The sequence below is a fragment of the Vipera ursinii genome (genome assembly GCF_947247035.1).
Source record: "Vipera ursinii genome assembly, chromosome: 7".
NCBI classification, from domain to species: Eukaryota; Metazoa; Chordata; class Lepidosauria; order Squamata; family Viperidae; genus Vipera; species Vipera ursinii.
Genome location: NC_139521.1, coordinates 39,586,942 through 39,614,455, shown reverse-complemented (window position 1 = coordinate 39,614,455; position 27,514 = coordinate 39,586,942). Strand labels below are relative to the sequence as shown.

Genomic DNA, 27,514 nt, shown 5'->3' with positions numbered 1-27,514 from the left:
GTCATCCCTGCTGCTTGTGCACCTTCCACACTTTCCCCTTCCACATAACTTTCTATTAATGTGCTTTGATACAGCACTTTGGGAACATCCAACTTCTTTTGCAATTACCTTTTGAGGCTTTCCCTCCTTATGGAGGATGTCAATGATGGTTTTCTGCACAACTGTCAGGTCAGCAGTCTTCCCCATGATTGTGATTCCTACTGAACCAGACTGAGAGACCATTTAAAGGCTCAGGAACCCTTTGCAGGTGTTATGTCTTAATTAGCTGATTAGAGTGGGACACTTTGAGCCTAGAATATTGCACCTTTTCACAATATTCTAATTTTCTGAGATTGTGGATTTGGGGTTTTCATGAGCTGTATGCCATAATCATCACAATTATGACAAATCACGGCTTGAACTATCTTACTTTGCATGTAATGAGTCTATCTCATATATTAGTTTCCTCTTTTAAGTTGCATTACTGAAATAAATGAACTTTTGCACGATATTCTAATTTTTCGAGTTTCACCTGTACATGTGCAGGATGTGAACAAAAACAGACAAATGATTGTCTCTGTTTTTTTGTTCTTGTAGTTGCTTTCTAAGAGATGATTTCTCTCTATATATACCCTGTAACTTCTTCAGCTAGGTCAGCAAGAAGCAGCGCTCTTGCTATGTACAAGGGACAATGAACGGCAACGTCTGTAATCAGCAGCATTCAGTGCACAGCAGCAATCAAGGAAAAAATCAGTACTAGTTAGGAAACAGCAGCAGTTTCTGCCTTGTATGAATTTTCATCCTTTAATTCCTCATCATACTCCCTTGCCAACTCCTAATTGATCTCTCTGTTTGTGTGGTCATAATTCTCATCTGAGAAACTTATCTTACATGTGTGCTAAGAAGGCTTAGATCTTTTAGCCAATTTTCTTGATACAAGATGTTCTATACAGGGATAAGTTAAATTTTGTTTAATAATGCAAGGGTGTTGTTTTTTTTTGCAGAATATGAAGCTGATTTAGAAGATCATATAACATCAGATACTTCTGGCTACTATCAGCGAATGCTGGTAGTTCTTCTACAAGTAAGCTCCTAAGATTGAAATCAAATAAATGGTTCAGAAATTGACCTGCTCTTGTATTAACTTGTGTTCCTTGGATCTTTGAGCCTGGACTTTGGAAACATACTGCAGGCAGCTAGTGGGCTTTCTTAAGGAAGAAGAAAGGAAGGATTAGTGAATGGGTAGAATTGGTTTGGAAGTCACATGCAGCTCTGGAGCTGCAGGATGCCTAACTGGATGATTTTTTCTTTTTCAAAATATGACTACAGAAATACCATGGATGCACTGATATTTTTGTTCCTTATCTCTAGTCTTCGAGTTGACTTCCATCTTGCTGTCCTTATGGGTACATGTCTTGCAGTTGTGCTGCAATTGTCAACGCTGCTAACATCGGATGTTCTTGCTTTGACAACATGTGGAGAGGCAGCTTTGCTTCTTTAACTTGTGTGTTACTTTTAGAGTTAAAATTAGTTGATGCTGAAGGGGGGGGAGGGAGGAGGAAGAATGTCTCTCAAGGCTGTTTTGAAATAAGAGACGGTAAGAATTTGGCCAGGTGTTAAACAGGAGGGAAAGCTTACAATTCAAACTAATTGGAGAATGTGATTTATGGTGGTTAATTAGAGGGAGGAACTGTGCTTTGATACTGTGTGCTTAGGGGAGGGGAATCCAGATTTCAGCTTGACCATGTAGGTGCCGAAGCTATGCTCTTTTGATTAAAGACTACTTAAGGTAAACAACGCCTGGAGGTTCTTTGGAGAATTGCATCTGTGGAACCATGACAGGTACAGGTCTTACAGTTGTGCTGCATTTTTAATAGCACTGGCAGTTCAGGGTACTTTGCCATAGTATTTATTCAGGTCTTTGAGCACCTGAAACTCAAAAGCATATGGGAAAGAAAGAAAGAAAGAAAGAAAGAAAGAAAGAAAGAAAGAAAGAAAGAAAGAAAGAAAGAAAGAAAGAAAGAAAGAAAGACCAGATATAAAAGATTTGACTATGACATAATAACCACTGATTTTTAAATACTATTTATACTCTTGATTGACAGAGTCATAAAATCTTTTTCTTGTATTCATTTAGGCTAACAGAGACCCTGATGGCCAGATTAAAGAAAATCTAATTGAACAAGATGCTCAGGTGGGTAAAGATTCCCTCTTTCTGTTTCACCTAAATATATCTAAAATGGCACCATCAGGACATAAGAAAATAAGACATTTCAAGTGATTGAACAAGCTTGATTCTAGTATAGAAAAGACACTGGCAATTTTTTTAGCGAAATGTCATTACCATAAAGAAGCCAGGTATTCTAAATATTTTTTCCTTGTATGAAGATCAATAATTATATAATTACAATTATTATAAAAAATGAATAATATATAATAATAAATTACACACAGAAACAGACACGCACGCACACACACACACACACACACACACACACAAATTAAATAAATAAGTAAACCATTTTTTGGAATCAGTGTTAGATCCTAGATCTCCCCTTGGATTGTATGGTTTCATTCTCAAACTATCTGAAGTAAATTATTTCTAGTTTGAATGTTTATGCAAGTAGGTCTTTGAGACAGCTGGCATTTAGTTTTGGATGAATAAAAAATAGAGACTATTGTCTATTATCCCTCAAAATTAATAACAACAACAACAACCCTACCCCCAAAATAAGGCCTAGTTTTGGGGCTAGGCACACACCTAAAAATCAAGCTATGACAGGGGTGAGATTGTGGAGCTGCCCCATGTGCCCTGTACCCACTTACCTTGCTGGCCCACTTCTTCTGTGGCATCTTCTGCAGCCAGGCCTGCATTTCTCAGTCACAGGCCTTTCCAGAAGGCCTGTGCAGCCAAGAACCAAGCTATGGATTCAATCCATTCAATTATTATATGCTAATGCTTTCTACAAAAATCTGAACTACTAACTGTCAAAGAAAATTGGTGGTAGATAAGAGTCAACAGAATTCAAGGTGAGCTGGCTTAGACTTGTGGGTACAAAGGGACTTGAGACTGATGATGTGCTTGACACAGGCTCTGCCTGGTCATCCTGTAGAAGGATAAAGTTATCTTTTCTGCTTTATCATTTTAAATCTGGAATTAAAATCAATGAACATAAGATTGTTATGAAATTAAATATACAGAGATGATACTGAATCATTCTGTTCCAGAGAGGTATTTGAAAAGTCATTAACACTTTTATATGTAAAGACATTTCTGCTTCCAAAAAAATGGATCTAATCCATGGTACATCTCATTGATCCTATTTTATTCTCTTTTATAAGAGATAGATTTAGAATTTGCTTTTAATCAGATAGTTTGGACATTTAAAAACAGCCACTTATTAAAATAAGAAGCAGATTAATTTTATAAGAGGTACTCCTCAACCATAATTTACATCAAAAGTCCTTGCAGTCATGTCAGACCAAATTTTGTGACAAGTTTTACAGTGGTTAGATCAGGCATGTCAAACTGCCAACCCACAGGCTGGATACGTCACGCCAAAACCATGCCCACCCCATTGACAGCAGTGGGGAAAAAGTCGCGATATGTCGTGTGATGTCATGTGACAGGGTTAGATGAATCCCACTGCCATTAAGTAAATTACATGGTCATTAAGTGAATCCAGTTTCCTTAATATGGTGTAAAAATACATCACTATATATTTTTTTATCATTTACAAGGTCTATTCTGAAATGGTTTAAATTGTGTGGTTTTTTTTAAAAAAACAACAACAGACTGGCATCTAGAATTTATTTTCTTTTACAAACTATTTGAAATATCCACATTACACAGTGTGAAGCTGTTGTTTCATGAGAAAATTAGAAAGGAACAAAATAATGGTTCTTATTGAGATTGGTGGGAATTGTTGTTATTAGTTGCGAAGTTGTGTCCGACCCCTCACGACCCCATGGATAACATTCTTCCAGTCCTTCCTGTCCTCTACCATCTTCTGGAGTCCCTTTAAGCTCATGCCTACTGCTTCAGTGATTCCATCCAGCCATCTCATTCTCTGTCGTCCCCTTCTTCTATTGCCCTCAATCTTTCCCACCATTAGGCTCTTCTCCAGTGAGTCCTTCTCATTAGGTGGCCAAAGTATTTGAGTTTCAACTTCAGGATCTGGCCTTCTAAAGAGCAGTCACGGTTGATCTCCTCTAGGACTGACCGGTTTGATCACCTTGGAGTCCAAGGGACTTGCAGGAGTCTTCTCCAGCAGCATAGTTCATAGACCTCAATTCTTTGGTGCTCAGCCTTTCTTATGGTCCAGCTTTCACAGCAATACATTGCAACTGGAAAAACCATAGCCTTGACTATATGCACTTTTGTTGACAGGATGATGTCTCTGCTTTTTAATATGCTGTCCAGATTTTCCATAGCTTTCCTTCCCAGGAGCAAGCATCTTAATTTCATGGCTGCAGTCCCCATTTGCAGTGATCTTGGAGCCCAGGAAAATAAAATCTGTCACTACCTCCATTTCTTCCCCATCTATTTGCAAGGAATTGAGAGGGCCGGATGCCATGATCTTGATTTTCTTAATGTTGAGTTTCAAGCCAACTTTTGCATTCTCCTTCTTCACCCGCATCAAGAGGCTCTTTAGTTCTTCTTCACTTTCTGCCATTAGAGTGGTATCATCTGCATATCTTAGGTTGTTGATATTTCTCCCGGCAATCTTAATTCCAACTTTTGATTCATCTAGCCCTGCCAGATGTTTTGGGAAGACTGTCATGGGGAATCATATTGAAGTGGCCAAAAGAATGAATGCAAAAATACTAGTTGTGTTAAGGATGGTTCAAAAGTTCTCTGGTAAACTCATAATCTAATATTGGACCCTTATCCAAGATAAGTGGACCCTTAGCTTTATGTAGAACACAGGGAAATCTTACTATTTCTTTTTCCTTAATTAATGATGAACTCTTTTTTTTTATTCCAACAGGAGTTGTTTAGAGCTGGGGAGTTGAAATGGGGAACAGATGAAGAAAAATTTATCACCATTCTGGGTACTCGAAGTATAACTCACTTAAGAAATGGTGAGTAGTACTGAAAAGAGTAGTGATATGTGTTTTTATAACTTTAATAAATATGCACACTAATAAATAGATGCACACTAAGGTGAAATGTTATTTCTAAATATTTAAATTTTCCCCTTTCTAGCCCACTTACCGGTAATTGTCCTGCCCATATGTTGAAGAATGTATAGGAGTTTGAATGTGTTTTTCCCCCCTAAACTTGTTTGGAGAAGTTGAAAGTAAATAATAAGTAATAGTTAAAATGTAGATGCCACCTTTTACCTCTTTTTTGATCTTTCAGTTTTTGACAAATACATGACTATTTCTGGTTTTCAAATTGAAGAAACAATTGATCGTGAAACATCTGGAGCACTAGAAAAGCTGCTTCTGGCAGTGGGTAATGTATAGTCCTATTCTTGATGAATCTTAAGCTTGCATATACTAGGCCTGTGTTTCTAGCAACATAGATTCTATTTAACTAAGTGGCCTCAACTCACTTCAGGACAGTGTTGCAGGAGACATTTCCTGACAGTTTTTTCCGGTAGCTCTGACCAGAGACCTTCCAGGCTGGGTGGTTTGTGGATTGCTGTCAATATACTCCAAAATTGCCCAAACTTAAAGATCTCCAGCGATAAGCTAAGGAGGCTTTGGACTGAGCAGCTGCACTGTAGACAACAGTTCTATTGCTCTGTAAGTTATAGTTAGGGTATAAAGCCCCTTGTTGCAAGCCCAAGAGGCACTGGGCTGAACAGCTGTAAAATGGATGGTCATGCAACACAAGGAGCAGCTGCCAATCATAGTCACCTATGGCATGATTAGTGGCTGTATGGCTATGTATGTTCCAAATATTTTTTGGAGCAAATATGCCAATGTAAAAATTGCACAAAATTGCGTCTGACATGACTGCAAGGACTTTTGATGTAAATTATGGGCTCAATCATGGTCATAAATTGAGGACTTCCTCTTATAAAATTAATCTGCTTCCTCTTTTAATAAGTGGCTGTTTTTAAATGTCCAATCTATCTGATTAAAAGCAAATTCTAAGTCCATCTCTTATAAAAGAGAATAAAATATCATCATCATTATTGTTGTTGTTGTTGTTGTTCCTGCTTAGTCACCAGTTAGCCAGTCAATGGAGGAGGGTAGTGGCCAGGAACTTTGGAAGTTAGCCAGGAACTTTGGAAGTTCTTAGCTGTCTGGCTCATATAAAAGGACAAGCCAACCCAAAGTTCACTGAGAGGCTGTGGAATGGTGATAACCATGTCACAGATAACTCTGCTGGATCTCCTCAGAACTGGTAAGCTGAACAACAAGATGGGGTGAGGAGGAAGGGAAGAGAGTAATTCGAAAGTATAGAAACTTGCCAAAAGTAAAGATGAAGAATGCTAGTAAGAAATGTCCTTCAGAATGTAGCATTCTGTTAAATTGGCGTTTTTTAACAGTCATCTCCCAAGGACATATTTAATTGGTTTGTACATGCTATAAGTTGGGGATCCAACTTAAACTTCCCAATAGCACGAAGTATTGGTGGTGCAATTCCTCTACTATAAGGAAGGTTGGACTAAGAGAACAACTGGCTTAAAGTCACCCAGTGAGCCCTTCAGTTAAATGAAGAACTAACCTGGGTCTTCTTTAGGCAAATCCAGTGTCATAGATTGCACTATATTTCTGATCAGAGAATTGTCAAAGGTTGTTTCTGTTCAATTCTCAGTTTAAATAGATAATAATGTGTGATAGAAATTGTGGATCAAATAATTTATTGTAAATACTTGAAAACTACTTTGCTGTCTTCAGGGGAATAAATGCCAGTTACATAAGCTGCTTGTCATCTGATAAAGTAATGTTAAAACATTTTGTGATTCAGATGGATTGTTTTTCTTCTTCCAGTGAAGTGTGTTCGAGGTGTTCCTGCCTATTTTGCTGAATGTCTCTTTTATGCAATGAAAGTAAGTATTTGTCATTTTTAAATAAAATTATTATCTTCAAGCACTATTGTTTAAACAACGTCAGATTGACAATATCTAAGTTACCTTCTTGAACATGAATATTTTGGCTTCTTGTTATTCCATGTATATTTATTCAGAAATAAGGCTCATTGTGTTAAATGAACTTTATATTTTAGGAACACATCTGTAGGATTTCAGCCTTAGTTTGTTGTTAAAGATAGCTGAAAAGCACATAATAAAATGAAATGAGGAAACATTTGATTTTATGGATTTTTCAGCTCTTTCCGTGTTTGTAACATTTACAATATAGTGTTTGAAATGTACATTTGGGTATTGAGTAATAATTATTAGTTGATCTGATGTGAAGTGTTCATCATATGATCCATTTTCAATATATTGTTTAAAAAGTTGCAGCAATTTCTACGTAGCAGTAGCCATTTTCTAGTTTTATTGTTGTTTTTTTGTTTTAACAATTTTTATTTTGTCTGCATTCCCATGTTTTAATTTTTTTTGAAAGTTACATTAAAGAAGGGGTTCTAAAACTGAAGACAATTTTCTCCAAGGGGCTAATTTAAGTATTTTTTATTTATCAAATTTATTTGCTATTCTTAGGAGACTTGGGCATATAGTGGAACTAATGGACCAATTTGTAATTGCTTTGTTAGCAAGTTGAGAAACTGGTAAAAAAATGACACAGTCTGGCTTCTTTATGGGAGTAATGACGCTATTCAAGGCTGGGAAAAGGGGTAATTGAGTCCAACAGTTTAAGAACCTTTCTTATTAAAGCAATAAAAATTAAAAAATTATTTAGTTTTAACTGTGGTTTGTTGAATTAGATACTTTGTCTTAGTGACTCCAGCAGAAACAATGGGACTTGGTAGAATTACTGCCTAGCGCCCTTAATTAGTTGCTTAACCTTGTTTTACTAGGGAGCAGGCACTGATGATGATACATTGATCAGAATCATGGTTTCAAGGAGTGAAAAAGATCTACTTGATATCAGGCAGGCATTCAGAAGGGATTTTGCAAAAAGTTTACACCATGTAATTCAGGTAAATTTTACCTTACCCACTAATTATATTATTTGTAACAAAGTACTGATGTTTCATGTGATAATTTTCAGAAATGTATGTATTATAGTCTGCCAGGCTTTAAGTTATGTTTCAGCCTAGGTTAGTTAAAACAAGCATTTTATAATCATGGTTTGTTGAGGAATGTATGTTAGGTTTAGGTTTATTAAATTATTATTTGTATGTTAAATTTATATTCCAGTCTTCTGGGAGCTCAAAATTTATACTCTCAACAATTCTGTGGGCCATTAGGGCTGAGACAGTGATTCTCCTGAATCTCTTAAAGAGCTTCTATGGCTGAGGATGACCTTGAATCTGAGACTGGCCAGCCATTTGTCTGAAATAGTATAGGGTTTCCTGCCTGAGCAGGGGCTTGGACTAGATGACCTCCAAGGTCCCTTCCAACTCATTATTATTATTATTACTTATGATCAACTCAGCTTAGCCACATACCAGTTCTGGTGTTGGCATTTTATCAAGGGCAACAGCATATTTAAACTTTCTTTTTGTTAGAACTTATCATTTACTAGTGGTAGCATTTGTAGACAGTGTTGGTTTTGCAGTTCTAGATTTTTGATGAAAAAAAATACTTTGCTTGATAGTTTGTTTACATCACATGATTAGAGAATAGTCATACAAACAGCAATACTGGAAAAGCTGTTCCTTTTTGAGAATACATGGACTCATTGTTGATTGATCCTGTACTTTATAGAAAGATACATCTGGTGACTACAGGAAGGGGCTTCTGCTGCTGTGTGGAGGAGAAGACTAGTGAAGTCTACAATAACACAGAGGACAGAATCTCAAATCATGCCTTGTGCCTTTTTCCATTTGTATGGTATTTACATAGATCTGCAGTCTTCTCTGTATCCATGCTGGCATTTTTACGCCAGAAGCAGTGTACTGTTGTTAGTCATGTATTATGATGCTTCTTCTTGAACTGGCTTGCTTACATAAGATTATTTTCTTTACTAGGGAAATTATGTTGTTTCATGCATTTTTTTTACATAATTGAAATTTACAGTTTGCTGTTTACTTAAGTCACAGTAAAATCAATGGGACAAATTTGGATCCAATATTTCATGCGTACATTCATTGTTGAAAAAAATCGACAAAAGTGCCTTTTAAATAAATGGGCTTTTATTTTTAAAATCAAAAGCCCAAAATATGAGGTGCTTCTAGGCAAAGCATACAATTAGGGCCTACTAAAGTTTTGCAGTTGGTCGAGATGACACTGTTTTCCTGAAGGAACTTATCCAGCGTTTTCTACTGCTGTTTCTGACTGTTTTCATCACACAAAGAATCTGGAGGAAAAGCTATAATAATTGCACAATGTCTTTTGAGAGGATAGTGCTGATGGTTGGCTATCTAGGAACATTCCTTCATTTCTGCAAAAGTGGAAGTAAAATACATTGCAAGAAACAAAACCAAATTTCCTCTTAGCTAAACTTGCACTATATATCTTGCACTTTTTATTCATAAAGAATGTATCTGCTAATAGATTTAAAATTGTGAGCTATGCATTGACTGTCCTCATGTAATTTGATTTTGGTACAATTAAAAATGTTTATAATCTACTGAATGGCTAAGTTGTCTCTGTGGTACCCTGAGGACCAATAAAAGGAATACCGCTAGGCTCACTGTGAATACATGGCTTCACTTAAGCTTAAAAAATATTTTCCATATTTACATTTTGTTAGAATTAGCATGAAGGATCTTTCTTTATCCGCAATCTCTGGGTCTTTTATAATTTCAGTGTGGATTGCTTGTATGCTTATATTCTGCTGAAGGTCGGAAAGATTTGAAAATGTCACAATATATAACAACAACAACAACAATAACACATTTACAGTTTTAGTACCTAGTTTTATGTATGGTAAGAATACTGTTCTATACTTCAATTAGGAATGAACTTTGAATCCAGTCTAGAATGGGAACATCTTTAACTTCTTCAAACAGGAGTGGCAGTATCTCATTTTGTATATAATATCCTTATGTGATTAATTTTACTGTTTATCCTAACCTTTTGCTGGACAATGAAAAAGAGGGGCTGCAGTTTTCTTGAACAACAGAATGAAGAATGAATAGAGACAAATGCAGAGTAGCCTGAAGCACTTCCAAGTTAGACCATTTGACTACAAATTAGATGGGAGTCTCCTTATATAACCCTAATTGTTATTGTATTTTGAAAAATAATTATCTAGAGATGTTGGCACTCAATAATTAGCTGATAGAAATATTTACTACATTATTACAATGAGAACAATACTGGATGCCCCTGAATTTTTAAAACTACTGAGGGAAGTAGAAATTGCTAAAATTACCAACCAAGATCTTAAGGTAGAATAGAAAAGCATTCCTATAAAGGTAAATTTCACGATGCAGATTTCTGAAAATACTGATATTGCAGGATAATTTTTTTGCTTAATATAATAACAGAAGTCAGGGCCACAGGAATAGGGCCTTTTAACCAGCACTACACAAAAAGGGATTTTTCCTGATCACAAAGGATTGCTGGCTGCAGAATTCTGGGAATTAAAGTCCAGGCATCTTAAAATGGCATCTAGAAAGCAATGCAGACTCTTGAAGAGTCTGCCTCTCAACAGACCTACTTTGAAACTGCTGAAGATCTCACTCTGCATCTAAAAATATGAAGTGATTGTAAATTGTAAAAATATGATTATAAATCACTTGGTTAAATGAAGATATTTAAGAACCCCCCAAACCAAAAAGCATACCCTAAAGTCTATACAATCTAGGCTTCATAAAGATGCTGATTAATATTGTTTATTTTCTTTGTTCCTCATCACATTTCTTTCTTTTAATCAAATCTCTATCATGTTCAGCTGTGTCCAGCCCTTCCTCCATCTCTGCTAATTCTCCATTTTAAAGAAAATTAGAAATAATTTTCAACTAAATTCAGCTTTAACTTTCTTTCGTACTAGAGGGAAGGAGGGAGAAAGCTTTCACTATTAAGATTGATGTTAGCCCTTCAAGGTAGGTCAGGCCAGGAAACATATCCTGCAAGAAATATTGGAGTTCTATTTTAGATGTTGATTATAGTCACAGAAATTATGAAAGTCTGGTATTATTTTCTGTCCTTCCTTATACAAAGAGAATGAAAATTGAATTATTTTAAGCATCTTCTTAATACCGTAAGACCATATCAGGCCTGGATATGGGATGGAAATGGCTTTGGTTGTGGTTTTTGATGATCTCTGGGAAGGGTATCGGGAGAGTGCATCCATCCTTGCTCTGCTTGGCCTCTCAACTGCCTTTTGATACCGTTGACCATGGTATCCTTCTAGAGCGGCTTGGAGACGGTTGGGAATAGGAGGGCCCTGTGTTGTGCTGGTTCACTTCTTGCTTCTGCAGCCACTCAGTATTGATAGGAAGTCAGAGGTCTATCCCATGTCCATAACTTTGTGGGGTTCCATAGAGCTCGGTACTCTTCTATGTAACATCTACCTGAAGCCACTGAGTGAAATCATCTGCCATCACGGACTGAAATAGCATCAATATGCTCATGACACCCAGCTGTTTCTCTAGAGCCATAGTGAGTTAAGCAGTGCTGTGACCTCCCACTCGCAGTGCTTGGAGGCTGTTAAGGACTGGATGGGGAGTGAGGGGCTCAAACTGAACCTTGGCAAAACTGAGTGGTTCTGGATTAGGGGTTCTTGGGTCTGTGGAGAATTGCCATCTTTGATCTTGAATGAAGTGGCAATGCCCCAAACAGACCTAGCTGACAGGCCCCAGAAGAAGGGTTTTCTCTGTGGTGGCTCTTTCCCTTTAGAATATCATCCCTGAAGAGATGAGAATTACCTGCACTTTCGCAAGGACCTGAAGACCTGGTTCTGTCAATGGGCCTAGAAAACCCAAAGCGGGATGGAGCCTATCAGGTGGTTTGTTTGATTGTGTATTTTTGCCAGGGGGTGGGGGGAATTACTGTTTTTTTATTTTTTATATATATATTGTTTTTTTATTGTTTTATCCAGGGCTTTTCTTCTCATAGAACGCTCAGAACAGAGTTCCGGCACCTTTTTTGGATGGAACCTTGTAGAGTAGGCAAGGCGGGTGGTATGACGTGTGAGTTCCGGCACCTTTTTCTTTTACAAAAAAAGCACTGGTTTTATCCACCCAGAGTCACTGAGAATGAGTGGGAGATCATATAAATCAATAAAGGGAAAGGGAAGTTTGCCCTGTCCAATCATTTCTGATTCTAGGGGCAGTGCTCATCTCCATTTCTTAGTCAAGAGAGTCAGCATTGTCCAAAGACAATTCCATGGTCATGTGGCCATCATGACTATACACTGAGGCACATGGAACACTATTACCGTCCCACCAAAATAGTACCTATTTATCTACTTACATTTGCATACTTTCAAATTGCTAGGTAGGCAAGAGATTGGGCAAGTAATGAGAGCTCATCCCGTTGCATGGCACTTGGGTCTCAAACCTGGGCTATTAGTTTTCCAGCTGACAAGCTCAGCATCTTTAACCACTGAGCCACCACAGACCCATAAGTAAGTAAGTAAGTAAATCAATCAAATAAATACTTCTTTTAAGTCTGATAGCCTGACTATTTATATAACTACTGTGAATTGTATTGTAGTTTATTAGTAAACCTTGACTTGTTTTTTGCTTGGAAGTGGACATTGCTTTGCCCTTGAAGTTTCCCCTTCTATTTATGCTCTGCTTCTTTGAACTTTATTTAAAACCACATTTTTTCTCCACAGGATTTATAATGTTCTGGAATATGTTTTGATTTAGTGATTTTTAAGCCAAGCTTTATGCTTCAACATATTTGAGCGCATAAGCAAATGTACTTTATTCAATAAACTGTTGGCACACTATCATGGATTAATGAGTGTGAAAACTTGACCTGTGGCTTTACTATTGTCCATATTAACAGCAAAATTTATGGCTGACCAGAAGATGGTGCTGGTGAGTTATTTATGCCTTTATCAAGTTTTCAACAATCCAACTTTTTTTTTTAAATTTTCAAGCCAGTGAGATTGTGTCTCAGTTTCCAATCAGTAGACATCAACCTCTTTTCTACATATATGTTTTCGTTCTGTCTAAAATAAATCTTTTAAAAGTATCCTATGTAAATATTAATGGCTTTTCTGAAATTAAAGAAAAACTGAAGCTTCATTTATTTATTTAAGAAAATTTATGTGGCTGCCCAACTCACTCTCAATGACTCCCAGGGGCTTACAAAGGTAAAAAAACTAATATAAAAACAATAACAAGCAACAACTCCTACTCCCCTGATATTAGACAAGTATAGTTTCTAATAAAACAGATGCAGCAGAGAGGAGAGCTAGTCATCTGTGTTTACTAGAAAAAAGCCAAGAAACACAGCAAAAATGATCACTTTGCCAACTGAACTGAAAATCTATACTCAAGCATCCCTGTTGAACTGAAACAAATCTCTCGTTCTTCAGTGCTGGGAGAGCCCTTGAAAATACTGCCTTGAGTTCCGGCATAGACGAAGTGCAATATGTAGTACAGCAATTAAAAACAAAATATCCTCCTTAGTATATTTAATAAGCAGCTCACTGTATGTTTCACAATTAGTGCATGTATATTTTAGTACATCTTCTTGGAAATAATCTGTTTACTTTAGAAACATTTTAAAATTATTTTTGGTATGGTTTTGTAATGCAATTACATCTTCCAGAAACGTTGGTCAGTTATAAATTTCTTTTCCATTCAAGCTGAGTGAAAGGAAAAATGCCACCAGCTGACACTGCTTATAAAATTTGTCAGCAGTCCAATCCAGGCATTTGCAGGGAAAAGTGACAGGCTGAAATTGAATGCAGCGGCTCCGTAGGCCATAATAGCTGAGCACAAAGAAAACTTGACAAGCTCTGAAATTCCTTGATCTGTACAATTACAAAAAAACAACAACACAAGGGACTATCATCTTTTTGCATCTTTGTGTTGCTTTACTGTCAGGATTTGGAAATAACAACAGCAATGAAATATCCTAAATGTTAAGTATTCAGATCCTACAGTAGCTCTGACATAACTTACCTTTGGATTAGAAAAAGAATGATAAAAGTAACAGCATAAATCATCTCAGTAAGAACAATCAGGCCAGTAGTACAACAATAGTGTGTTTTGGCCAAAATGCTACCCTTCAGATACCCTTGTTTATGCTGATTGAGGATGATGTTATAGTTCATTACGTTTTATAACACAAAGGCTTGCCCATCAGTGAACTCTTAAGACCTCTTGAGATATTACCTTTGCATGTCTAACCCAATGCTTAAGGAGCAATTCCGCCCCCTTGCTAGCTCATCTAATGAGATGTGAAACATGTCTGCAATGTTGTGTGGATGCTGTGAGAAGATTTTAAATACACCTAAACATTGGCATCCTTCATGTTTAGGTTTCAAGCTGAAGAAAAACCAGTTTTCTATTCAACAGAAATTTTGTCAGCTGTAAAGGCTGAGAAACACAGATGCTAAGCATGACTGCGCTTTACGCAGGTAATTGCCAAAAGTCATGAACAAAAAAATAATTCAAGAAAAGTCGTAACCTTATCTAATCTTATTACTCATAAAAGAGTAACAAGCATAACTAGTCCCATGAAAAGAGATATAAGGAAGTAGGAATGTTTAGCTTTGAGAAAAGAAGTCCAGGATGGGTTGCATATGGTTAATTTCTTTGACATATGGAAAAATGTTACCAAGATGATCAAGATTTGTTCATTTTTACGAAGTGCAGGATAGAAAAGAATAGCCTCTAATCACAGGAAGCAAATTATTGTTGAATGCAAGAGAAAACAACTTCCTATCAGAGAAATCTGGTGGTGGAACTAATTCAGGGCTCTCAAACTGCTGGCCCACGGGCCGAATGTGTCATCCGGAAGCCACATCCACCCCATTGCCGGCAATGGCAAAAGCGTCCTGATATGTTGCGCGATGTCATGTGATGTCACGTGTTTGACATGTCTGAACTAATGGCCCAGAGATGTGTAATAACAGCCTTTATTTAAATAGAAGTGAGACAACCCTTTTGCAATTCCTGCATCAAAGAGGTGATTCAATGACCTAAATCCCCCTTCCAATGCTATTATTCTGTGACAAAGAAAAGATGCAAGTGTTGCTTTCTAGAAAGCGTTGAAGAAAAAAAAAGAGTGTATGTTTGTGTGCCATAAAATGGGTGGTGGTGGGTGGAAATGGAGGAAATGGAAAGAAATTAGATATGTCCCAAATGTGTCACTGATTATAAGATGGCTAACTGTAAATTCAGGAAACTAATACAAAACCCCAAAAATACAGGAGGAGAGATTTAGAAAAAGTGGTCTTAGCATGTTCAAACCATAGACTAGTAGTTTGCACTGAAGGTGGAAGGACTCATGTGTGCCCTTTTTTTGAATGTGTCTTCAAAAATGGTCATCGAACAATTATATAATTGTTGATGATTCAGATTATACAGAGATGGGAAAGAATAAGTGTAGAAGAGCAATCATCTTAATGGAATCTATTTTTTAAAATTAAATTTAGATGTAAATGGGGTAAATGTAATTTTGTCCAGCCCCCACCTATTGATTAGTAAATTACAGCTATAAGGTAAAAGGTTAGGAGGGGCTCTCAAGTCCCCAGAACTGAAGAAGTAAAACCAGCTCTGATTTTCCTGTGCGAAAATCTGCCTAGTTAACAATAGCTTCTGTTAACCCACACCCACCAAGTGTTCACGTTGTTCAATCATATGTCTTTGGTTTATTATGAAAATAGTCCACCTCTCCATCAGACACCTGCATTAGTGACCTTGCGATTCTTGTAGGTTCTTACGGTCCAAGGACAGCTTCTTAGACTCCTATTTTCCCCCAATTCTTTCTACCCCCTCCCTCTTTTTCTATGGCAAGTTGAATAGCGATAGAAATTAGCAGGCATAATAGCAATTCAACCTTGACAGCTGCCAACTGGCTATTGTGCTCAAGTATCATTTTTGTTTTTTTTAAATGAATGCAGATTCTCTCATGTATATTTTATAAACTTTCTCAAATAGTTGAACAAGTACCTAGAATACAATTCACTATGTACGATTAATATATTTTTAAAAACAGGAGCAGATATAGTCATTTCCAACTGCTGGAGCTTTTGAAGTATTTGTAGGTACCCTTAAATATTGTGATTGTTCTATAGTGTGCAGTCTCATTTTTTATTTATGGTTTTTCCTGAATGTTGCTTTAAAATCTTGCACATTGCCTGGAATACTTTTGAAAGTAAGTCAGTACAATAGTGCTTGCAACAAAGCAGAGTAAAAAAAATACAAGAATCTTGATCTGAACACATTTCAGTTTGGGACCCATATAGGACAGAGTGAAAACTGTTCCTCACATTGATAGGAACTTTAATAAAGGTAAAAGTGATTTTTTCCCCCATTCCAGTCTTGTCTGACTCTAGAGGGTGGCGCTCATCTCCTTTTCTTAGCCAAGGGAGTCAGCATTGTCTGAAGTCATTTCCGTGGTCATGTGATCTGGTAGATTACATTGGAAGTATGAGTATGGCTCATTTGATCATGTGTTTTCACCAAGGAGGTGGGGGGGATTACTGTTTTTTATTCTTTTTTTATTGGTATTTTATCATTTGTAAGCCATCCAGAGTCACTGAGAATGAGTGGGCAGCCATATACTGTAAACCAAATACATAAATAAAGGGAAAGGGAAAGGAGATGGGCACCACCCCCTAGAGTCAGTTATTTCTGACTCTAGAGGGTGGTGCCCATCTTCATTTCTTAACCAAGAAAGTCAGCATTGTCCGAAGACATTTCCATGGTCATGTGCCAGCATGATTATATGCTGAGACACACAGACACACAGAACACTGGTACCTTCCCACTGAAGTGGTACCTATTTATCTACTGATACACATAGTTTTTAATTCCTTTTATCTAACATGAAGATATGTCAAATAGTTCATGGACTAAAATAGAGCTATGTAGGACAGCATGACATGGCACTTAATTTTTCTGTCCAATCTGACAAGAAGCCAGGGATTTATTCTTATTGGAAAAAAATGTTCAGCTATCTCGATCCATCCAAGAATAGCATTGTTGACTGCATATTTTGACATATCTCTAAGAGAATGCCATGTAAGCTTTGACAAATTCTTTGCTGAAATACACTATTTCCACTGCATTCTCATGATCATCTAAACTGGTCTCTGTATTAAACAAGGCATTATTTATTCTTGATAGATTAATGCTGGCTCTTGCCAAGCAATACCCTTTTTTAATATTCACATATTAGAATATGTTTCAACATTTTATCCAGAATCAACATAATTTTATAGTTTATAGTTACTCAGTCTTCTCTCCTGCCCATCCCGTTTTGAATATATTTGCCCTTCTCCACTCCTCTGACACTATGTCCATGATTTCTCAAACATCATAGAAGGCTCTGAAATGACATCTGCAAGATCCTTCAAGGTTCTCAGGCATAATCGGGTTGGCCCTGAATATTTAAACTTCATGAGAGCTTGTTGTGCCCTAACAATCTCTTTAATTAACTTGGAAAAAGTAAAGAGATTACCCTTTGTCAATTTGTTTTGCATTCCAACTCATTTCCAGTTTCAGGAGAAGACTGAATTACATCAAGAGTAGACAATATCAACCCTTGGTATTCTACCATATTATCCTAGGAGCAGAATATGTTTCTTCTTTTTTCTACTATTTTTATTACTGAAACAGACATACACAATAACTGTATCTGTACCTGTACTTGAACCTGTACCTATAGCTATAGCTATACTTTGCTTCCATTGTTAAAGTATTTCCATTGACTTATGGATTTCTTTGCAGACATCCCTGACTATTATTTCTTAATGTTTGTTTAAATTAGTTTTCATACACTCTGAAGTGTCTCTAAACTATGTTCCAATCTTCTTTTCCATAGTATCTTGACTCAGTATACTATGTGGCAATATACTTCCAAATTTCTCCTGCTTTTTTCTCTTTAACCAGCAATGTACACTGACAAAGTTCTAGGAGAGCTGATATCTTTGCCTCTTCTTCAAACTTCCGGAAAGTGAAACTGTCAGCAAGTGCACTGAAGGATTTGGGAATCTATTAATCTGTTGATTTTCCAACAGATATTTGGGTGGTTATAATCTCTCATTATTTCTATTCTCTCTTTCCTAAAAGTTCTATAACATGGTATGGCTGAATTTCTGACTGGCTTAGTGGCCCAATGCATGCTCCCTTCTGCCTAATAATAGTGTAACTTACTGTTTCCTCTTCTCTGTATTCTTACTCAAGTGCTCTTGTACAACTGGACTTTTAAATTCAAATTCTGGATCTCAGCATATGTGTGTGCTGCCTTAACATATAATGTCACTCTACATCTCATTTGTCTGAATTATTCCCCTTGAAGAAATCATATTGTTCAGTTTTTACATTGCACTCATGACTTATTTTTTTTAAATGAACTTTTATTTCAGCATGATTCAATAATGCCTTCTAAATCAAATTTACCTTGCTGCATTTAGTTTTTCAGATTTGTTTCCTGTACTCTTTGCATATGCTATTCCTTCTTATTTTGTGTATTTTGTGCTCATTACTGGATGTCTCCATATTGTGGATACACTTCCCTGTTCTGTTCTATTTTCTGAGTTCTCTTCCCACAAGATTCGTGTTAAAGCCTTCTATAAGGTGCTGTTCAGGTGCATTCTTCTCTATTCTGGTTATGTATAATCGATCTCTTGCCAGAAATCCTTCATCCTTGCAACCATATCCCATTATTAAAGAATGCAGTCATTCCATTGATCTTAGTTTCTTTACCCTGCTTCTTCTGCTTTTTCATCCCTCAGAATGTTTTCAAATCCATGGCTGTACCATTTGTCCTTACATGGGTTACTAGGATGAGATACTGTATTTGTCAGTTGGCTTAAACTGCCTTGGGGATCTGTTCCTCATTAGCACTTGGAACTGTGTTGCAATGCAGAACAAAAATATTTCTTTGGTCTGTAAGATAGGATCAGCGGCGCTTATGCAATGGAATATAATTGTAATATAGCTATGGAAAGTATATTCCATTAGTTTGTTATTGGCAAAAATGCCTATCTTACTACATAAAATGTGGAAGATCCTGAATGATATTATATTAAAACTGTTGCACTGTATAGCTAATGAGGACCTCTTGTTGACATTAGGTGATCTGAACATCTGTTTTAGGTATTGGAAAGCAAATAAATGTAATTATTTTTTATGAAATAAAAACATATTTAAGTTAATATTTGAAGAGCAAAGAACTGGACTGATGCCTAATTAATTCCTCTGGATATATCCACCTAGTGTTTTCAGTGTGGGATATATAAATACTAGAGACATTTGTGTCAGCCTGTTTACTAAAACTCTTCTGTTCATATTTTATTCAATTTTGTAGCATTCAACATTTCAGTTTAAAAAAGAAACTGCTGAAATCTCTTCCTAACCAACAATATACATTAAATTACAAACATGCATTGGAAAAGGACAAGAATTAATATCATGAGTAAGAATTAAATGGGGTGATGGTAAACTTAATATACAAAAAATAGGATAAGAAACTATTTTGGTTTCACTCTCCCTATTTAAGCCTGTTGACAATTTTAAAAGAATGATGATGAATTTGATACACACTGAACCCTTCTGGCTAGAAAAGTTTACAACAGCTGTGCTTCATCTGTTATATGTATATTTGATCAGGCACATAGCTTTTTTCCCCTCTATATATTTTTATGGGAACTATCAAAAAGAAGAATGAATAAACACTGCAAAATTGGTACTTGGTGCAATGGGTTATAGTTTGCATTTGCATTTTGTTTTGTAGAGACTAATGTCGTGTAGGTAGTAATTATTCCATTACATTAGAAACAAATTTCATTTTTTCCCTTCCTCCAATATTTAAGAGCAGCATATACTGGAAGATTTCTTTTGTTTGTTTGTGTATGTGTGTATTTCTGAAGTAGAGAAATGAAGGCTTTCCTTTCTGTCTTGCCATTTTGCAACTCGCAGAGAACTCCAAATATTTGTTCTAGAATCATCTGCGCTCAGTCTCAATATGTAGCTCAAAATGCAATAATGTTGAGATTTAAAAGGAAAATTTTGATGCTTAGTTATCTGATTCTCACCAGAGACCAAACAGATGTTGATTTCATTGCATGTTCAGCAGCCGTAACAGGTTTTTGTTTTGTTTTTTAAATCTAGACATAGAAAAAACCAATTTTGCTAGGCACAGATGAACAAATTTTGCAGAATATAGGTGCGTTTACAATAACAATAATTCCCTTTAGTGATAATTAATATTAGGGGAAGAAAAAGACACTCCAATATTACTAATAGGAGTCTTTTCCTAATTTGGACTGCCTTTGTTGGCTGGGGATTTTCACTTGAACTGCAGCAAAACAGGAAAATTTCTGACCAATTTAAATTAATTGTGCTCATAGAATATCATTAAAAGCTTAAGTTCCAAAAATGGTAAGTCTTTTTGATATTTGCAAAAGCACTAATTCAGAGATTGTGAAATGCTCAGTAGTAAAGTTTTGTGCTGCCAGATATCTGTATGTCATCTATCATCTATCATTGATCTCTGGTTTCATAAGTAAAACTGTATACTTCTATGACTATATAATCCTTTATACTTGTTTTCAGCGTGACTGCTTGTTAGACTGCTGATAATTTTCATAATATATATAGTCAATATCTTGTCATCTTCAATTTCACATTTTCCATCTGTCAAATAAATTAGAAGATTCATATTTGCTGAAAGATTTATATAAAGTGCAAAAAATCATCAAACTCTGGGATAGGTACAGAAACAACTGCTTATTACTAAGCTTTCGTCGGTCCCCTGCCGACGTCATCAAAGTGAGAAGGTCTGAGTGGTTGGAAGGTCTGCTTATGAAACTGGCTGTTTCACCTGCCCTAGTTGGTCGTATTTTCCCTAATCGCATCGCATCCGCATGTGTGCATTTGGATCCTGATGTCTTCTCTTCTCTCATTTTTACTTCCTCCATGAGAATGTTTTAAAAGCAATATGACCCAAAGACTCAGCTATGGCAAGGGTTCTACGGACTGCCAAAAATCCATAAAGAAGGGACCCTGCTGCAACCTATTGTGTTGTTCAGGGACACACCAACTTTCGGCCTGGCCAAGTGGCTGAGTGGACAGATACAACATCTGGTGGAGGGCAGCATGACTACGGTAAGATCATCGGAAGAGTTCCTGAAAAGTTTAAAACCGCGAAGGGTAGAGGACGATGAAGTTATGGTGTTGTTTGATGTAACATCACTATTTACATTCATTCCACAAAACCTGGTTATTTCAGTGATAAAGAACCAACTACAACAGGAGGAACTGTGACATCACAACTCGCTTAACACAGGATTTATTTAAACTAAACAATGTTGTTGTTGTTGTTAGCTGCAAAGTCATGTCCGACCCATCGCAACCCTATGGACAATGTTCCTCCAGGCCTTCCTGTCCTCTACCATCTTCTGGAGTCCATTTAAGCTCACGCCTAATGCTTCAGTGACTCCATCCAGCCACCTCATTCTCTGTTGTGCCCTTCTTTTATTGCCCTCAATCTTTCCCAGCATTAGGCTCTTCTCCAGTGAGTCCTTCCTTCTCATTAGGTGGCCAAAGTATTTGAGTTTCAACTTCAGGATCTGGCCTTCTGAAGAGCAGTCAGGGTTGATCTGCTCTCGGACTGACCGGTTTGATCGCCTTGCAGTCCAAGGGACTCACAGGAGTCTTCTCCAGCACCATAGCTCAAAGGCCTCAATTCTTTGGCGCTTGGCCTTTTTTATGGTCCAACTTTCACTGCCATACATTGCAACTGGGAAGACCATAGCCTTGAGTATACACACTTTTGTTGACAGGATGATGTCTCTGCTGTGCTGTCTAGATTTGCCATGGCTTTCCTCCCCAGGAGCAAGCGTCTTTTAATTTCTTAGCTACAGTCCCCATCTGCAGTGATCTTGGAGCCCAGGAAAATAAAATCTGTCACTACCTCCATTTCTTCCCCATCTATTTGCAAGGAATTGAGAGGGCCGGATGCCATGATCTTGATTTTCTTAATGTTAAGTTTCAACCCAACTTTTGCACTCTCCTTCTTCACCTACAATAAGAGGCTAGTTCTTCTTCACTTTCTGCCATTAGAGTGGTATCATCTGCATATCTTAGGTTGTTGATATTTTTTCCGGCAATCTTAATTCCAACTTTTGATTCATCTAGCCCTGCCTTTCTCATGATGTGCTCTGCATATAAGTTAAATAGGCAAGGCGACAGTATACAGCCTTGCCGGACTCCTTTCCAGTTTTGAACCAATCAGTGCTTCTGTGTCCAGTTCTCACTAAACAATGGCTTCTTTATATATCATATGTCACATAACTAGACCAACTCATAGATTTAAAGTACAGTTTTTAATTTAAAGTTGGAAGTTCTGAGTTCAAGATTTTGGGAGGACTTGCTTTTCCATTATCTCTGCATCATCAGTGTTTTTACAGCTGCTGTTGAAACATTGTTTCTTGTCTCTTCTAACTATTCTCTAAAATTCTTTATCAAATACCTAATATTTTTTGTCATTGATGACTTTGTTGTCTCTTGCTTACAATTTCTGCAGCTTGTTCTGAGATCAGGTTTGCTTTCTTCTATTTCCTCATTTTGACTATCTCTTTTCACACTCCTGGATAATGACTTCCTTAAGTTAATTTCAGTTTCTTTGATTCTAAGTCAAAGTGGCAGAGGACTTCAAAGTGATTCCTTAAGTTCTCTTTGAAAGCAGTGCCTATATTTAAGATCATTTGTGAAAACTGTTGGGTTTCTTCTTGCGTTATTTGCTTTTCTTTTTCTCAGATTGTGTATTACATTTCTGACAGAAGCAGACATATGTAAACCAGACTAGACTATAACCCTAACAAGGAAAAGGTAGAAATCCTCTCTTTTGTCAAGTGAGAAAAGTTAGAAGTTCACTGGGTAGTAAAAAATGTGAAATTTGAATCTTGATTTCACTTTGAGATATCCCCCTGGAATGGAAAGTCAAAATGTGCAGTTTTATAAGCAGCCACAGAGAGGATCTTGGAGAAGATATACAGAAGCCATTAGGACAAGTGCAGAAACATGCATTAAGTCCAGGAAGCTGGTAAACTATCATAAAAAATAGCCCAAATGCCCCTCCTTGTGACTCATATCCAATGGGGTTTACTATGAAAGGGAGTTACTGTAGCCTGTCTCAATAAAATATAGTTCTAATCTTCTAATGGAGTCATTTTGAGCCCCTATTTTTTTAAACATGCATCATATGCAAACACATATTAAAAAAGTTTTAGGGCCTCAGTTACATGTTTCAACACCATCTTGATTTTTGATTCTGTCTGCAGTTGCTCCTTATTTTAGTATAAATAGGGCTTGCATTTGATATATAGCATTCACTGGAATTTCAGTTTTCTAATGACTTAATGGCTTTTTTAAAAAATAAACTTATCCATGAAATGTTTCCTTGAATACGTGCTGTTCGTCGATTGTAGTTCTACTGTTAGCAGGGAGAAGCCTAAGATTGCTTTCTCATAAAAAATTTATAATGAACACCACCCATCTTCCTTGGTAAATGCTATCTTTGTTTTGCAAAATAACTAAATATATTTTCTGTTGATAGCCTTTGATAAAAGTTTATCTGATAGGTTCTCAGGATCAACCAAGACAAGTTATTATTTATGAAATAAATGCATCCATAACTAAGAAATAAACATGTTATGGGGGAAGGCATGGCTGATACTTCACAATGATCTGGTCTGGGCTTCAGTTTTGACTTTTTTAAGCCATTAAAATGCATATAATTCACACAAGAAGACCAGTAAAATTCCTTGACTCCACCCAGCTGCTAATCTACAACCCTGCAGAAATTTTATTAAATCTGCACTGTGTGAACTCTGTTTGAATAATTTTAAGCTCTGATGATACAATTAACACTTAGTTTGCATTGTGTGATCTGGTCTCACTATTTTTCCAGCACTAGTTTCTGATGATTAAAAACAACTCATTTAATTTAATAAAGAAAATATGGAGACATAACCCTGTCCTGGCAAATTAAGTACAATTTTCATAAGTTAACAGCCATGTTTAACCCATAATGTTTATATCTTATAGTAGCCTTTCCCTCCCTGATACCCATAGTGGTGCTAGTGCTACCACTCCTCCCAGAATAGTGGATAGAAGAATAGTAAATAGTGGATAGAAGAATAGTGGATAGAAGAATTCCAGTGGGAATTCTAAAGTGAAGTTTAGGAATTGAACACCTGCCCTTAGCACTACTTATATGTCAACTTCAATGCACATTAGTTGGGGATGCCTTTAAAGTTTTGCATAGATTGGCACTGAGATGTTTTTAGGACCACTTTCTCCAGGTGGAAGACTCAATACAGTCATATCAGAAAAGCTAAGGATACCCTATCACCGGAAGATAACAGCTGGGGACAGAAGACATTCCTTTTCTGTTATGACTCTTATATTCTGGAACATCCTTCTCCCAAAGATTCAGTTGTGTCTATATTGGCATTGTTTAGAAAGGCCTTGAAAGTAGATATTTTCTGTAGGCTATTTGGGCATTAATGCATATGAATTGTAAGAACACCCCCACCCTGCCCCCACACATATTCCCCAGAATATTTTAAGAAGCAGAATAGAATATTTTTCCTAAAGGAGAAGAGAAGAAAAATTTCCTTAACAAAGGCAGAAAGCAGCTCCAGTCTTTCCTCCAGTAAAACAGCCTGCAGGCAAAGCTTAAGGAAACTAAGTTTTATTCATAAAACAATGTATACATTGTCAAACTGGAGTTGGCTAAAGCAATCTCCAAATAGATGGCAGAATAGACCAGGAGTTGAAACTGACAAGATTAGTCTGATAGGATTAGATCAGGGAGACAAACACCAAAAATTTACATTTCCCCTTTATCTTTAGGACTGGTCAGGATCTTGCAGACCATAGTAGAAATCTTGCAACACAATTAAATAATAACGGATACACAGAGCCAGACATCTCAATTACAAGGCCTCCAAAACATAAAAACTCATCAATTTGCCAGCTGCCCCCAGAAATGCTTGCTGTTGTCACTGCTGTGTCTGGGCTAGTAAACTCCTTTCCAATTGCCGGGTGCATCAAACTTATTTTCCTCTGTCTGCATTTCTCTTCTTGCTTGGAATAAGACACGGACCACATTTAACTTCCAACAGAATATATAGTATGCAATATCATATGTTTTTATTTTTATTGTTTTTTATTTGTTATTTCTTATTGCATGTCTTATTGTTTCACTGAGTTGATTTGAATGACTGTAAACCACCAAGAATCAGCTAAAGCTGGTGAGATCCTAAATAAATCAAACTACATGTAATGTATTGGGTTTTATATATGTTGTAAGTGTTTGCTGGAGTTGCACTGTTTGCTAATTCAATTGCTAATACTAGTTTACGTGTATACTTGTAATGGTTGCTAGCCGGCCCAGACTGGTTGTCTCCAGCTGGCTAAGTTGGGCGGGAAACCTTAGCTTCAAACCTATTGGTCGCCACCTATCGGCCAACCATATAAATAGCTGTGCAGCAGCTCCCTTGTTGCTTCTGTTCTGACCTTCAATAAAGCATGTTGTTGTTTTGAACCTTCCGTCTCGCTCAATGCCTGCAAAGAACCAGCTACACAACATTACAAGCCTTCCATACTGAATAAGATGCTTTTACAAACACTGCCCTTGCCACTATTTTTCATGGATGTCTGCTCAAAACTCTGTACTGCTTTCCTTGTCTAGGAGAAAATCAACTACACTAGCAGTAATCATCGGAAAAACAAATTGCTAAGGTCCCATCAAGCAGCAGATGAAATCAGAAACAAAAGGTGAAATTATAAGTGAAAAAGAAATCCAGATAGTGAGGCAAACAGTAATGCTGAGTCCAAAACATTCTCAAAATAACAGCCTAAACTTCTAAGAATAGAGCAATCAAGACAGCACAGTAGGAATTACAGCTGATTTATGATTTTTGTTTCTCTCCCTGAGTATTGTTATTAGATGCTGTTATGATTTCAACCCATTTATTAGAATATTTTAACCATGTTCAATATTATTAATATTGGAGGGTTTTCAGATGGCACTTGGGGTTTTGTCCAAGGATCTGGGGTCTTAGGGGCTTTCTGACCGGGGCCTTGGATTGGACTATGTAGTCTCTCTGTGGACATCAGTTGGGAGGGGAGGTAAGTTCTTTTGGTTTTCTGAGGAACTTTGGAAGAGATGAAATTTCAGAGGACACATCCAGAGGAATTGTTAGAGATAAACAAGAGAACTCTGACCCAAGCATGTGTAAGATCCCACATTAGGGATTAACATCAGGGAGATAAATTGTAATTACTTCTCCACTGTGTTGCTGATAGCCAATCAGCAATACTTTTAGTGATCCGTGTGTGTGTGTGTTTGTTTGTGTGTGTGCGCGCACACATGTACGTATATGTTTGGAAATATCTTTACATCATGATATTTTGGCCATTTTAATTTTTATTTTTTTTGTAAAATTATCATTGTTATTTCTGCTTTTTGTTTTAATTTTGAGTTGTTATGCTGCTAACATAATGTGTAATCTTACAATGGTGCTTGCATCTGGAAAAATTGCTGATTTCCAGTTGAGCATTTCTTCTTTGAGAACAATATTCCTGATCCAAAATTGAGTCCTGATAGTTCAGATTATAAATAAGATATGATCAGTTTGCAGAATACATTGGCATGAGCAAAAAATTCCTCTTTTAATGCATTAAAGCAGCTGCACCCTATGGAATGCTCACACAACTGCTCTGAAAGTAACCCATTACTGTCTGCATGTATATACCAACACAATAGTTTCACTTTGTTGTACTCCCCTAACAAAACCATTGCAAGTTTCTGCTCATGCCTATGTGTCCATATTCACCTGGACAGATTTTGAAGTAGTCATACAAAACTTTCAGAAGCAAGGCTAGTTTACTACTCTGAGGAACAGTACTTCACTTATTCCCAAACATTTTGCAAAAGCAACCTTTTCTTATTTTTAGTGTAAAGTCATGGCAACTTTGCAGAGCGCTTCTTTTAATTTTTTTTCCACATTACTGTTTAATATATTATCTTGTTTGCCTGGAAGAGTCACATATTAATGAATTATGCATAACCTCTGGTGCCTTGAATTAGTAAATTTATGAGGAAGAAGATTTTATGGATTAGATTCCACTTGTAAACAGCATATGATTAGACTGATTGCAGGTCCTCTTCTCATAGAATTAACAAAATCTGCATTAATCCTCTATTTACTCCTTCTATTAGAATTTTGAGAACTTGGTGGGATTTATTTTTCAGTAGCACTGTAGGTGAAGAATTAAATAATATGCTATGTCTTTCCTGAAGCATATTTTATGATGTACATAAATATATGACTACTGAATAAGGAAAAGAGA

The 27,514-nt window shown here is 36.7% G+C and overlaps 1 protein-coding gene across 2 annotated transcripts in view; it reads left to right on the top strand.

Moving 5' to 3' along the window:
- ANXA5 (annexin A5) overlaps positions 1-9,636 on the top strand; it is a 29,236-nt gene extending 19,600 nt beyond the window's left edge. For both annotated transcript variants that reach the window (XM_083367885.1, XM_083367886.1), the window contains exons 7-13: positions 984-1,063; positions 2,117-2,173; positions 4,971-5,064; positions 5,345-5,440; positions 6,931-6,989; positions 7,919-8,041; positions 8,772-9,636. In XM_083367885.1, coding sequence (XP_083224011.1) covers positions 984-1,063; positions 2,117-2,173; positions 4,971-5,064; positions 5,345-5,440; positions 6,931-6,989; positions 7,919-8,041; positions 8,772-8,831 — 569 coding nt within the window. In that variant the 3' untranslated portion in view covers positions 8,832-9,636. The remainder of the gene's footprint in view (positions 1-983; positions 1,064-2,116; positions 2,174-4,970; positions 5,065-5,344; positions 5,441-6,930; positions 6,990-7,918; positions 8,042-8,771) is intronic.
- Positions 9,637-27,514: the final 17,878 nt, after the last annotated feature.